The sequence below is a fragment of the Cuculus canorus genome, chromosome 8 (genome assembly GCF_017976375.1).
Source record: "Cuculus canorus isolate bCucCan1 chromosome 8, bCucCan1.pri, whole genome shotgun sequence".
NCBI lineage: Eukaryota > Metazoa > Chordata > Aves > Cuculiformes > Cuculidae > Cuculus > Cuculus canorus.
In genome coordinates this window covers 34,150,894-34,163,976 of record NC_071408.1, presented here as the reverse complement: position 1 = coordinate 34,163,976, position 13,083 = coordinate 34,150,894, and the positions used below count along the sequence as shown (strand labels likewise).

At 46.8% G+C, this 13,083-nt stretch overlaps 1 protein-coding gene and 1 long non-coding RNA gene across 5 annotated transcripts in view; both read left to right on the top strand.

The window, feature by feature from the left end:
• Positions 1 to 6,683, top strand: part of TGFBR3 (transforming growth factor beta receptor 3) — a 105,572-nt gene extending 98,889 nt beyond the window's left edge. For 3 of the 4 annotated variants that reach the window (XM_054072784.1, XM_054072785.1, XM_054072786.1), the window contains exon 17: positions 5,989 to 6,683. In XM_054072784.1, the coding sequence (XP_053928759.1) occupies positions 5,989 to 6,107 (119 nt within the window). In that variant the 3' untranslated portion in view covers positions 6,108 to 6,683. Of the gene's footprint in view, positions 1 to 4,085; positions 5,963 to 5,988 lie in introns of those variants that run through there. The other variant, XM_054072787.1, reaches the window with a different exon arrangement.
• A 3,678-nt stretch (positions 6,684 to 10,361) lies between these two features.
• The window catches only part of LOC128852871 (uncharacterized), a 34,327-nt gene continuing 31,605 nt past the window's right edge, over positions 10,362 to 13,083 (top strand). Inside the window, exon 1 of the long non-coding RNA XR_008450973.1 lies at positions 10,362 to 10,690. This is a non-coding gene — a long non-coding RNA (uncharacterized LOC128852871). The remainder of the gene's footprint in view (positions 10,691 to 13,083) is intronic.

The following is a 13,083-nucleotide window of genomic DNA, read 5'->3' as shown; positions in this document are numbered from 1 at the left end:
AACTCATCTGGGACATGAGTAAAACTGAGTATTCCTGGCTTGCGCGTCATCGTCAGTAGCGTCTCTATTTCAAATTGAGTTACATATCAGTTAATGGATCCTTTCTGGTTCCCGTACTCCTGCTTTAAAAACTTCTTTGCAGTTACTGAATGAGGCAGATGGGGCTGGGGATGTGGGGTGGTCAGGACAAGGAGTGGGCCAGATGGCTAGTGCTTTATCTTCATGAACATATTCTGAATGTACCTAAACTTGAAACCGCTTCTTGGGCCTGGATTATGCAGAATTTTTGCACCAGTTGTTTATTCTTCCATTCTTCAGATGTTACACTGAACTGGTAGAATGGGAGGTCAATTACAGAATCACAGAATGATAGGAATCACAGAATCACTAAGGTTGGAAAGCCCTTTAAGCGCATCCTATCCAACCGTCAGCCCAACCTCATGATGCCAACTGAACCGTGTCCACAAGTGCCACTGCCACGTGGTCTTTGAACCCCTCTGGGGGTGGAGGTTCCACCACTGCCCTGGGCAGCCTCTGCCAGGGCTGCACCACACTTTCAGTAAAGAAATTTTTCCTAATACCCAACCTAACCCCCCAGTGTAACTGGAGGCCATTTCCTCTCATCCTATCCTTTGTTACTTGGGAGCAGAGCCCAGCTCCCTCCTCCCCACAACCTCCTTTCTGGGAGCTGCAGAGAGCGATGAGGTCTCCCCTCAGCCTCGTCTTCACCAGAATAAAAAGCCCCAGGTCCCTCAGCTGCCTCTCATAGCCCTGTCCTCCAGCTCCGTTCTCTTCTCTGGATGTGCTCCAGCCCCTCAAGGTCCCTCTTGGAGCGAGGGGCCCAGAACTGAGCTCAGAATTTGAGGTGTGGCCTCACCAGCACCACATGCAGGGGCAGGATTCCTTCCTTACTTCAGACCTGGAATTCTCACGTAGCCTACTGTGGGGATTTTTCAGCATCTAAAACCTTGTGGAAGCTATTTAGGAGTCAGAATTAGGCCCTGTCAGATCAGAGATGCCGTAAATATTATGACCCAGGAGTTTATGTCAGTTTGGAAAAAAACCCCGAACAGGTGGATTTCTCTCCAGTTGGCAGCACAGCAGTTTTGTATAAGCAGTTTCATACTTCTCAGTGCATCAGCTTTGTACGAAGCTTGTTTGGAATTGAGGCAAATGTGGAAAATGTAAAAGTTGTGGTAATATGTATAAATAGGATAATTCTGCCTCATACAGTGCTGAAACAAAGCGGAAGAGTAAATGCAATTTCATTGAGTAAGTGTTTAAGTTAAGAAGACAATTCCCAAATAATTAGCCATTATTGATAAAAAAATTACAAAAATTGTTAAATTAATATTGTTGGTTCTGCATTTGTGGGAGTTCAGTCTCTGTTCATGTACAGAACCATCTGTAGACACATGTTGTGTGTCAGTAGTCAAGGAACACATGGAAGCCAACACGATAAATCCTGCAGCAGCAAGGGACTTGGGCCAGTCCCGTTGGAGGCTGCGCATCAGTCACAGTGACCGCGTCGTGCAGAGGGCAGCTGCTCGGGCTCTGTTTGACGGGTGGAAATATGTGGAGAAACAGAGCAGACCAAAAGTAATAAATTAGAGGAAAGGAAAGGGAGGGGACGTTGTAACTCATCAGATCAGAGTGTCACAGAAATGATAAAAAATATGTAGGAACTGATCTGGTTCAGATCTTCAAAGGATTGTGAAATGAACCTACGCTCCTGTGCACATAATTTTTCTGGGCCTAATAACTCGTACTACAAAGCCCAGCCTGGAGCAGAGTGTGACGAAGGCTCTGGCGGGGACAGTCTCTGAGAGGACAGTGGCTGTGGCAGACAAGATAATCCAGTGGAAACATTCTGAACTGGCTGCAGACTTTCATTAAAATAAGGAGGGGGAAAGAGAGACATAATCTAAATTTCATCTACAGAGCGGCTGTCATCTGCCATTAGAGAATCAGGCAATGCTGAATTGTGCTCTGAAATCCCATCTGTTGTTGGGAGCAGTGCTGGGTTTCTAGCACATGATTTAGAGGAAGGGTTGGAAAGCCTCAGTCAATTCCAAACCTGTGTTTTGAGGATACTTAGAACATGGACATAAGCTCCTGCTGGTGGAGATGGCAGCTTGGGCTGAGCCAAGTGAGGTACTTTCATTGCTCTAGTACCATAAGTATACAGCAAAAAGCTGTTTTTGTCAGCAGTAAGGAGGTTTGCCATTATAATTTATCAGTGTGTCTCTGCTGGTGGACTTGTAGCATGGAGAAAGCATCAAATGAATGAGCTCTTTTGTTCATCTTTATAGGCTGTTAACATTAAAACCTCAAACAACCGATAGCGGAAAAGAACTAGGAGATAAGTAGAATTTCATCTCCAAATATCGAACAAGGATTGTTGTGTTGGGTTTTTTTCATGTAGGACATTTGCTGATTTCAGTAATAAAAAACATCAGGGATTTCTGCCAAAGCATCACAATTGTGCTCTAAAAGACTCTGGATTCTCTGAAATAATTCAACCTGGAGTGCAGATGCCTGAGATAAACAGGTAGCAAGGGAAGAAAGGAGGGATGCTAGCATTGTGGCAAGGTGGGGGGGGTTGGAAATTTTAGCCCTCTTTTCTGCAGGAGGACTCTGTACTTTTGATCCTCTTTCCAGAAGGTTAAAGGACATGAAAGGTGGCTGAAAGCTTTCCACGTTGGTGTTGGTTCTGCCCAGAGAGGGCCTGAGAACAAAGGGACAGTAGCAGAATTGCCACAATTAACGTGACTTGCTTGGGAGTCTTAGGAAGCAATAATCTTGTGGTGTACATGGATGCAGGAATCCATCAAAATTTAACCCTGTAAATATCTGCCAATGTAACATCTGCCTTAAAAAGGAGTAATCAACTGTGTTTAAGAAAGGTTGAACACACAAGTCTGATCAATTATTGGGCCACTAGGCCAAGTAAAGTGAATGTTGCAGAGACTCTTGGTTCCTTCACCCTCTTCGACAGCGTGCTTTCCTGCTTCTCCAGGACATGTTGTGAGTTAACAGGAGAAAATGTTCCAAAATCTGAGAAGTTAAAAGCGTTCTCCTCCCCCACTTTGCTCTTTTTTTATGGGATCTGATTTAAAATAAACTGACATAGCAACCAATTATATTTGGCAAAGGGAGATAGAAAAGCAAACATCCAGACTTCCTGGACAGGGAGTACAGCTGGCAGCTTTCCGAAGTGTGAATAATAAAGCGCATGTTGTTGCATTGGGATGGGTGAAAGCTTGTTTACTGTCAATAGCTGAAACGTGTCCGTTTTGAGCAGCTCTGGTTCCGTAAGGAGGCACAGAAGACTGTTTACATGCAAAATACAGATGGGGAATGCTGCTTCCATGTTAACTGACATTTCTGGACATCCTTTTGATGAATATTCTTTATAAACACCACTCTACAGATTAGGTAGGTGTTGAGGAAATAAAATGTAGGAAAAATCAGCCAGTCCAGCTGTGGGTGCTTGACCATGTTCACAGCATCACTTTGATTTGGATCCCCTTCAGTCAGGACACTGAAAATGTGTTGTTCAACAAGATTGTGGCCTCGCAGAGCTGCTGATCGCGCTCTAGAAAGGAGGTGCTGCAGAGGCGACTGAGTCACAGCGGAGCGTGGCCACGGAGGGGAACGGCTCCCATCCTGAACTGAAGGGAAGGTGCCTCCGAGAACGCTTTCCAGAGGAGCTGGGAGAGCAGCGAGCTGTCGGACCCGCGGGGACGCCGGCCCTGCTCTGGTGCTTTGCCAAGCAGAAGAAAAGCATGTGTTTAGCTTAGAAATGAATTGATGGGTAACGGCATACGGATCATATTGACACACTGAGGCTTACGCAGGGCTGTGTGCACTCCCGTGAGTGACAGCAGAGCTGGAAGGAGAGCTGGCAGGAGGGTGCAGGGCCGGGGCCCCACTGGGGGAGCAGTGTAGCTGCGGGTCCTCTGCGTGCGGCTGTAGCAGCCTTTCCTCCTGGGAGTAGGCGATAGTGGCTTGGTGTTGTCTGATATTTGTGTTCTAATGAAAGGGAGTTTGCTTGTCACTGCCTTTATAAATATTTCCTGTAGTACAGAAGAAAAGAAGATTTGTACACAAACAACTGGAGGAGAAGAGAGGGAGGACATCCAGACAAGGCTATGAAAGCTCTCGCAGCACGATGGCACAGACATTGATTTGATAACAGTTTGTTCTGATGGGTGGAAAGCCATTCCAATGCCAGTTAGAGCTGAAACTTGGTTTATTCGCAGATGACTGGGAGTAGATTCTGCCCCACTGCACGTGATCAGAAAGCCACTGCTCATGGACGAGCTACGTAGTTGTTCCGTAGACTGAGAAAAATAGAATAAAAGTCTGCTCAACAGTGGTGAATGCTGTGCTGAACGCTGAATTCAAGCGTGAGATCCTCACCCTCTTTTTAAACATTTCATTGGCGTCCTGGGCAATGTGGTTTAGTGTTTTAGTTTGTTGTTTTTCTGTCCTGTCCCATCTCTTCTTTCCTCCCCATTCCTAAAGCAGTGGGGCGTAAGGCTGGAGCTGTGCGCTGTGGGGCCTTGTACAGCTGTGGCTGCAGCACTAGCGGCAAACCTGCCAGCTTCCCTTACAAAGAGCACTTGCAGCCTCTGCTGTGAGAAGCCCTCACCAGAGCAGACCTTCGCACACTGAAAGCCTGCAGAAAGACGTTTTCTGGCCCAAGACACAAAGCGTTAGAGGCACACTTCCTCTGTGGCTGCATTCCGGAGGAGCCTGGGGCTCTGGCAGCTGGGCAGCAGCATGCAGGGCATGGGGATGTGCCAGAGCAGCTCCTGTGGGAGGAAGCTGGCTCGTCCCTGCTCTGTAACCCTCTGGATGCAGGCTGTGTCTCCGGCCCTCACCCTGCCACTGAAGCAAGAACTGAGCAACAGGAGCGCCACCGAGTCCTGAGCAGAGAATTAAAATTGGACTCTGCAGAGCTGGGTTTCAGATGACGTAGGGCACCGTGAAGCCGGAGATCTGCATCACTGTAGACTTAGGAGGCAGGAGATGTACCAGCCTTTGATTTGTCTTAGTCATTCCTGCCCATGATCTGGAAAAACATTTCCGTCTTGCTCCTTTGCTGGGGCAGCAGCCGTGGTGGTGCTGGCTGCCACAGTTGGTCTGCGGCTCGAGCAGCGCAGCCTGTCCACATTATTGTGCTGAGAGCATGGTTTCCCATCCTGATTGCCACAGGATCACAGCCACGGCTGCAGAAGGGGTGTGAGGAGAGCAGACAGAAAATCAGATTTTCATCAGCAGCCGTAAATTTGGCTTTAACTCCTAGTGCCTGATTTGGCAATCCAAATAACAAAGGGCTTTTAATTTATTGTCAGAAAACAACGAGCAATGATGAGAATCATTCTGCCTACAGGTTATGAGTGCTGCATGTTCTATGGTAGCTATAGGGGAGCTTCCTGCATGTTCTGTTCAGAGTAAATCAAGTCAAGCTTGCAGGGTAGCCTGTTGTTTTTCTCCCTGAGGAAAACTGGCCGTGTCTCAGGATTTGTGGTATCCAGCTGATGGAAGAACATTGTCTTCAGCTCCAGTTTTAGTAAACATGTCGCTCTGTGAACTGGTGTTAAAACTAAAGACTACATTTCACTGGCCTTTCTCCATGAACCTGGTCGGAGTCCTATACTGGACCCATCTGAGAGACAGCTGATGAGAGAAGGTGCTGGTGTCTGTCTTGGCAGTTTCCATCAGCTGCTCTTACAGGCCTTCCAAAAGCAGCATTATTCTTTTCCCTGTGTGCTTAGCGAAGCTGAGGTGCCAAAGTCTGGTCACATTTACAGCAGTACTCTGTTTGGGGTCTGCCACCCGAGATAGTCCTTGCACGGAAAGACAAACAATGCGAAGAGGACGACAGGGAAGGAAAGGATTATTGTTTTCTATGACAGCTTGGCAGCATTCTCAATCTCCCTTCTCCTGACCCCACTTCTTGTCTCCTGTTTCCCTCAGGGGAAGCAGCGGGCAGGCAGGAGGTCCCTACATCCCCGCCGGGCTCGGAGAACAGCAGTGCGGCGCACAGCATCGGCAGCACGCAGAGCACGCCCTGCTCCAGCAGCAGCGCTACCTAACTCCAGAGGAACATGCCTGAGGAGCAGCGGAGGAGCACCTGGCTTCACAGGGCTGTGTGGGGACATCAGCTTTGTAAAGTTACAACCAGGGGGTTGGTTGCTTTGGAAAAAAAAAAAACAAACGAGGAGGCATTTTTCTACAGGAAAAAAAAAAAAAAAACCCAAAAGACTGACTTTATCTGGGGGAAGCCACTGTGTGTGAGCGTGGGCACGCAGCGCGTGGGTGAACACGGCCTGTGGATCTCCTATTGCGTGTTGTGCTACATGTGACAAAGCTACTAATTGTACAGTACCGCAACCTGCTCAGGGCCGCCGGCCCGCAATGTGAAATCTGTGCCAGTTCGGAGGATGCTGCTTTGTCTGTATGACTTTCTTCTTTCCCTGAACCTTCTTGTTGACCCAAGGTGTTCATCAGGGGAATTCAACAAGATAAGCAGAACAAAGATGATCTTGGGTCAAAGGATTTCTGTTTGTGTAAGCCAGAAAGCCTCAAGATCAGATCTCTCTGGTTTATAACATTTTATTACTCCAGCTATGTTTAGCCACTTCTGAGTAACCTTTGTTTTGTTAAGCTTACAGCTACAGCATCTCATTTGCTTTCCTGTTGTGTCTGCAGCTTCGGGTTTGTTCCAGGTATTTTTGGTCTAATATGCATTGATTTGTGAAGTGGAGAAGAGCGCACTCTGACATTCCCTTTCTTTTCTCTGGGCCAAAGCTCTTTAACAAGAGATGTTTTTAAGTTGCTATACCAAATATTGGCACACACAAACATTAAGGTAAATAATGTTCTTGTGCATTAATTTACATGTGTGTGTGTGTGTGTGCGCGCGCGCGCGCCTGTGCCTTTAATGGCAATGTCTTTATGCAAACAGATGTGTGCTGAAGTACGCAGAGCCTAACTTACCGCTTTAACAACCGGGAAGTCAGCTCAGTGTTCCTTCTGTACAGAAAAGACATAGCGCCCACAGTTAGATAAAAAAATAAGAAACAACTGTCTCTTCAGTTTATAATGGGTAGATAAAGGAGATCAAAAAGGTGATTTGGTTCTAATCCTTTAGCCCAAATTCTCTTCTCTTTGAAAGAAGAGATGGTCTTAAGGGCACAAAGAATGTACAGCAGAGCCTGTTGTTTGGGCAGAATGCTGCCCATGGAGCTGAAACTGTTCTCTTACAGCAGTTGTGCTGTTGTTTGTGTTGAACTGTGGTGTGGATGTTGCAATTGGGTAGTCCCAAAGTAGAGTCGGAATGTGGGAATGGCAGAAAGGTACTAATCCGCACAGTATTTTTTTAGTGTCATTGTCATGTCTCGACCTTCAGATTGATGCCAAATGGAAAGACGAAGACACTTAAGGTGGAATTGTCTGACCATTATGTTGCCACTTTGTAATTGTAATGTGTTCTACTGATCCTTCTCCTTTGAGGAAGAATGAGCATTTTTTTTTTTCCTCTAAAAATGAGATGAGTGACGTTCATTGATTTAGTTAAGCTTACCTGTGTCCTGCAAGAGGAGACGGGGATCCGTTCCGCAAGAGCGATGGTCTCTCTGAGCTGCACATTTCTCTTGCCGTTTCTACTCTTGTGCCTTGCTGACACCAGGATGGTCAGAGTGCAGGCTGTGCAATAGATCCGGGGGCCCGGGGTCAGGTGGAATATTGCTCACTTTAAATGAAAGCTGTTACCAATCCTGCAGACATTTATGCATGTGGGTAACTACCCCCTCGTCCTCGCTCATGCGAGCGCACGCCTGGCTCTACGCGTCACGGCTGTTCTCAGAGCCCGTGTGGAGTTACGCGCGTGAGACGTGTTTGTGCCATAGGGCCACCGAGTCGCCCTGGTGACACCGAGGACATCGTAGCGGAAGTGTAGTTGTCCCCGTGCATAAGGGTGTGCAGCGACACCTCTGATGTGAGGTGTTGGGAGGACGAATGTGCTACTGGGGGGGTTGGAAAGAAAGCGCTTTGCCTAACCTTCAGCTGAATGTATTGCGTACGCATATTCTATGTGTCAAGTCCTTAAAGGTGTCTTCAAAGAAGACTAGAGTCTAAGTTCAATCATAGCTATATTTTACTACATTAAATTTCTGTATAAAGATATATTTAAATGTTTTAGATAAATGTAAGTTACTCTATATGAAATGTTTAATATCAATTACTGTGAAATTTACATATTTTGTCAATTCTTTCCCCAGTTTTAACCCTTTCCTTCCTCAGATATTTTATTGAGTAGTTTCTTATTGGAAGTATTTGATTTTGTTGTTGGGATGGTCAGGTTGGAAACTTTTATGTAAAATAGATGCCTGTGTACTTTCGAGAGAAACATGCTGCATTATTAATGTTTTTTATCAAAAATTTACTCTAATTTTAAAATAATTTACAGATTTATATTTACCGTTGGATAAACCAAAAATATATAAGGATCAAAAGTTTGATTTGTCGACTTGTATTTGAAATACAGGATACATTAACTGAGCTTGGTGTACTTAGCTACTTTTTAGTGCAGAATTTTAACCAATTTGAATTAATTGTCTATTCAAGGTTACCAAAACTACACATCATTACTTAGCAGATGGAACAGCTATTTCTCCTTCAATGGAGAGAGAGATAAAGGGGGAGAAAACCAACCCGGGGCATTCCCAGTTGATTGCTTTGTTCAGGAAGGTGCAGTGCTTTAGCCGAGCTGCCGCAGTCAGGGCGCTGGTGCTCCTCTGTCTCTGCTTTCCCGGCAGGCTCCAAAAAGCATAACCGCAAACAGCTGGTTCCTGCCCGTATCAGACACGGTCCTGCTGTGCTGCATGGCTCGTGGCAGGTACCGCGGGGTGAGGGAGGTCAGGGAGATGCTCCTGTCCCAGTGGAAGGCGTTAAAGGAATGGGCTGGGTGGTAGTGGATGCGATGGAATGCATGCGTTCAGCATGATGGAATCAACTGCGAAGGAACTTCCTATGTAAGAATGGGAGGATTGGACTTAAAAGGGATACCTTCTGTCGGTCAAAGCTTTTAGTAACGTACTTAACTACAAAATAGACTGATCGTTGTGTCGTGCATCGTCTAACCACTAGCTCTAACCTTCTACTGCATTTGGCTCTGGACATTACTAGATCCGTGTTTCAAGATCTCAGATCTTTCTGTGTTGGTCTATTTCTGTAGCGTTTTTCCACATGGAAATGGATTTTGCAAAATGTCTGTGGATTCTGATGATCGTTACCCTCCTGCTGCCCTTTTCTAACCATTTCTCTCCTGTATGTACTGTTCTTTCTGTTATGTATCTACCTCAGGCTTCACAAGAAGGTTGTACATCCCTTCGTGTGAGGTGACTGTTCTGCTCTGTTGTTGTTTGCCATTCGTGGGGATGTTCACAGCATTACCAGCTCTTTGCTGCCATGTTCATACCAGTTCCAAACAATATTCTCACCTTTGAGCAAATAAGTACATTTGTTTAAGATCCAAATGCCAGATGTTTCCTAAAATGAAAGAATGGGAGAAATTTACTTGCTAATACCTGTGGCCAGTCTGAACACCCTGCTTGTATTTCATGTTACATTCAGTATTCCAGAGACTTGTGGAAATGCATAGTTGTACAGTTTTGATAACAACAGTGTCACATCATCTTAGTTTCTTGTGTATAATAAAATATATATCGATTTATTAATAACTGATGCCACGATTCATTTATTTGGAGTCGGTAGATGAAGTTCTGTCTCGCTGCCTTGTCCTTGTGTCCCATAAACTTAGAATCGTAGAATGGTTTGTCCAAAGGACCTTAAATACCATCTAGGTGATGATGATTCCCACTTTGGTGGGAATTGCGTGTGTTAAGGCAGGATTTCATTTTGTGTGATGACCTCCTTCTCCACCTTTCTGTGTTCCTTTACCCATTGCCTTTGGTTGGCTTATCATTATTGAGTCTTTTTGCAGAAACCGGTACATATATTTAGTTAAATGCTGTTGTTCTTCATGCTAAGTTGAGGTCCAGAGCTCTGGTGGTATGTTGCTGCATGTCACAACTCAGCCTCAGTCTCCTGCGCCAACCCCAGCCCAAGGCCCTGCTCTTCTTCCTCTGGCTGCAGCAGCAACGCTCCGTTGGGCTGTGAGGGCACTGGGGAGACGCCAGTGAGGCCGAGGAGTGTTTTTGTTGCTGAAGGGTCATCCTGCTAGAGCAGATAGTCTGGCCGTGTGTCAGCGGCGCAAGGAGTTGAGTGTTTACTACCCTGGTTAGTGCTTTATTTCCTGTATTTCATGTGCAAAATGCTCTTCCAGGTTGCTCGAGGGGAGCAGCCTCGGTGGTGTTCCCTGGGTTAGTCAAAGGTTGTGGTTCTTAACTCTCAGAAGAGTTCCCTGAGAAAGGGATCCAGAATGTTTAATGATCGCTTTTAAATACCAAGATTCCATCAGTGCAGAACAGGCTGATGGTGAGAAGCAATTGTAAGCCCGCGTGTTGCCTGTGACTTACAGCTCAGGGAGGTGCAGCAGGTCCATTGCCTCATAACAACCCAGTTTCAGTTTCTTCAAGACAGTTTTTTCCTTTAGCAACGAGCTCTGTAGAGCTGACACGGAATAAAGGTACTGGAGCTGTTCTTCACCTTTCAGGTTTGTATTTTGACTGAGACACGGTGTGAAAGCATGATCGTTTCTCATGTGGGCAATTAATTTTAAAATGCAGTTATTAACCATGAAATTGTGATATATTTGCATATTTTTAGACATTAAGAAGTAAGAGTTTTACCATGTTATGGAGTAAGATCGGTGCTGTGTGTGTTTGTTTCTGTCAAGCGTTCGTGAGTGAAGCAAACATTGGAGAGTCAGGAAATACTGAGTGCCGGTTCCAGAAGACACAGTCCAGAGCTCTGCTGATTTAAACAGGATTAAATTTATCGCAGCGTTCCCTCCAAGGCAATACAAAAGGAAAAGGGGCCAATATTGTGATAAATTCTCCCAGCTGTCAGTTTGTAATTGTGAAGCAGATACTTATGAGGGTGGACGTCTGTTTGCAGCCTGGGGTTTGTGCGGCATTCCCAGCTCGCTGGCCCTAGACCTGGCCTTGCCAGCCTGGGTGCATTTACACCGTTTGAACTCTTTGCTTAAGAAAGCTCAAATTACATTGCTTCACCTCCCCAAAGAAGGTTACGGCTTCATGGCTTCAATTACATTTTTATAGTCTGTTGTTTGCTAGAAGCCTTTGGGAATGGACTGCAATGTGTCCGGAACGCGGTGTGCGCCGAGGAGGCTCCAGGACTGCCGGGCAGCCCGTCTCGCCCACCCGGCATTGGGTTCGGGGCTGAGCTCCTCTGTGTTTGGGAAAAGCATAAAGCGAGTTGGTTTACAGAGAGTCGAGGAGGAAAAGCAGTGCAGCGGTGTTACTCTTGCACTTTTTGAAAATGTCAAGGTTTTTTCCATCCAGTTATTTTGGCATCTGTAGAATTGGTTAAAAAATATTTGGGTGGAGTCTCTTTTTCGCTCTGCCGTGGCTTTACTGCGGCTTGTAAACGCCAGCGCTAGCGAAGAGCAGGCTGTACTGACAAAATCCAATCAGTGTTTTAACAATCAGAACGTGAAGTGTTAAGCAGAGAAAGCTGATGGCATTTAAAGGTGCTTCAAGTGGCTCAGCAAGCTCACTCTATTTTGTCAACCAGGTAGATTTTTTATAGTATACATGCTAAAATCAAAGTACCTCTCTGCGAGCAGCTGCTGTGTTTCCAGTTCTCTGAGCATTCGGCACCCAGGTTTGCATTGTACAAGGGGGAAAGGATCAAGCAGTTGTCTGTCCTTCCGTGCAAGCAGGCGTGTTCCACAGGGTCGGGAGCGCTTGGGATCCAGGGAAAAGCTTTGCTCCACACAATATTTGTATTAGTCTGTGATGGTAGAAGTGGTTCGTAACTCTAGCTGTTAAGAGTGGGAAATAAAATAAACAGGAAGATTTCAGAGGATCCCACACGGGGGGCATTTGCAGCAGGAATGTTTAGGTTTTCACAAAACTTTTGAGTGCCAAAACATGTCAGAAAATTTAAATCACCGGAAGGAAACTGTAAAATAGCATGAAGGAAGCAGTTGGGAAGTGTCTGGAAATGGGAGGCTGAAGCCTCGTGCCATGCTTGGGCTGAAAGGCGCTGCGCCGTGACCTGCGTGCGGGTGGGACGTTGCCGGTCACCGGGAGCTCACGCCTGCAGGATTGGGCATCGGCAACTGAGCGGGGTTGTTACTGACTCGACTTGTGACAGTGACTCTGGGGGACGTCCCTCCTGATGTGCCCTGTGTTAACAGGCCTTTTCAGACAAATAAGGGGGTTGTGTGTGCTAAGCAGTTGTCTCTGGCTTTCGTTTCAGGCAGAAGGTCCGTGGGCTACCAAAGGCTTCGGTTAGGAGTCATTAACCCAATGACAACGCGCAGTGCTGGCACGTGCTCGCAGTGCGAGGAGAACGGGTCAAGGTCTCGTGCTGCCTTCTGGGGAGCTCCCCCGCTGCTAAAAGCCACGCTTAGAATAACAGCGTCCACTTCTGTGTTGTCCTGTGCGGCTCCCGCAGGAGCAAACGGGTCCGGTCGGGGCAGAGCTCAGAACAGCGTCCGGGAGGGCTTTGGTGGGTGAGGCGAGGAGCTGCCGGCACAGAGGTGCCGGGGACACTGAGGGGACCGAGGTGTTGGGCTGCAGGGTTGAGAGAACAGCCATGACCATCCGTGTAGGCACAGCAGGAGAGGGGTGGGGAAGGGCAGGGCTGTTGTGGACAGGTTTTAACAGAATCAAACATTGCTGTTGCTGAAAGATGGGGGAGGATTTGATGGGGAGGGAGAGTGGCTCAGGTTTTCACCCCAGAGGTTAAATTGTGTCTGAAGGGAGCGCCACAGGAGGCGTGGGGAGAGACAGCGGGCGGCTCGGTTTGGTGTCTGTGCGGGGGCTCTGGTCATAAGCCAGAGTGGAAAAGAGACCCAAAGGTGGGGTTTGGATCTCACTCCTCTGACAAAATGTTTTAAACCCCCTCTTAGAACCC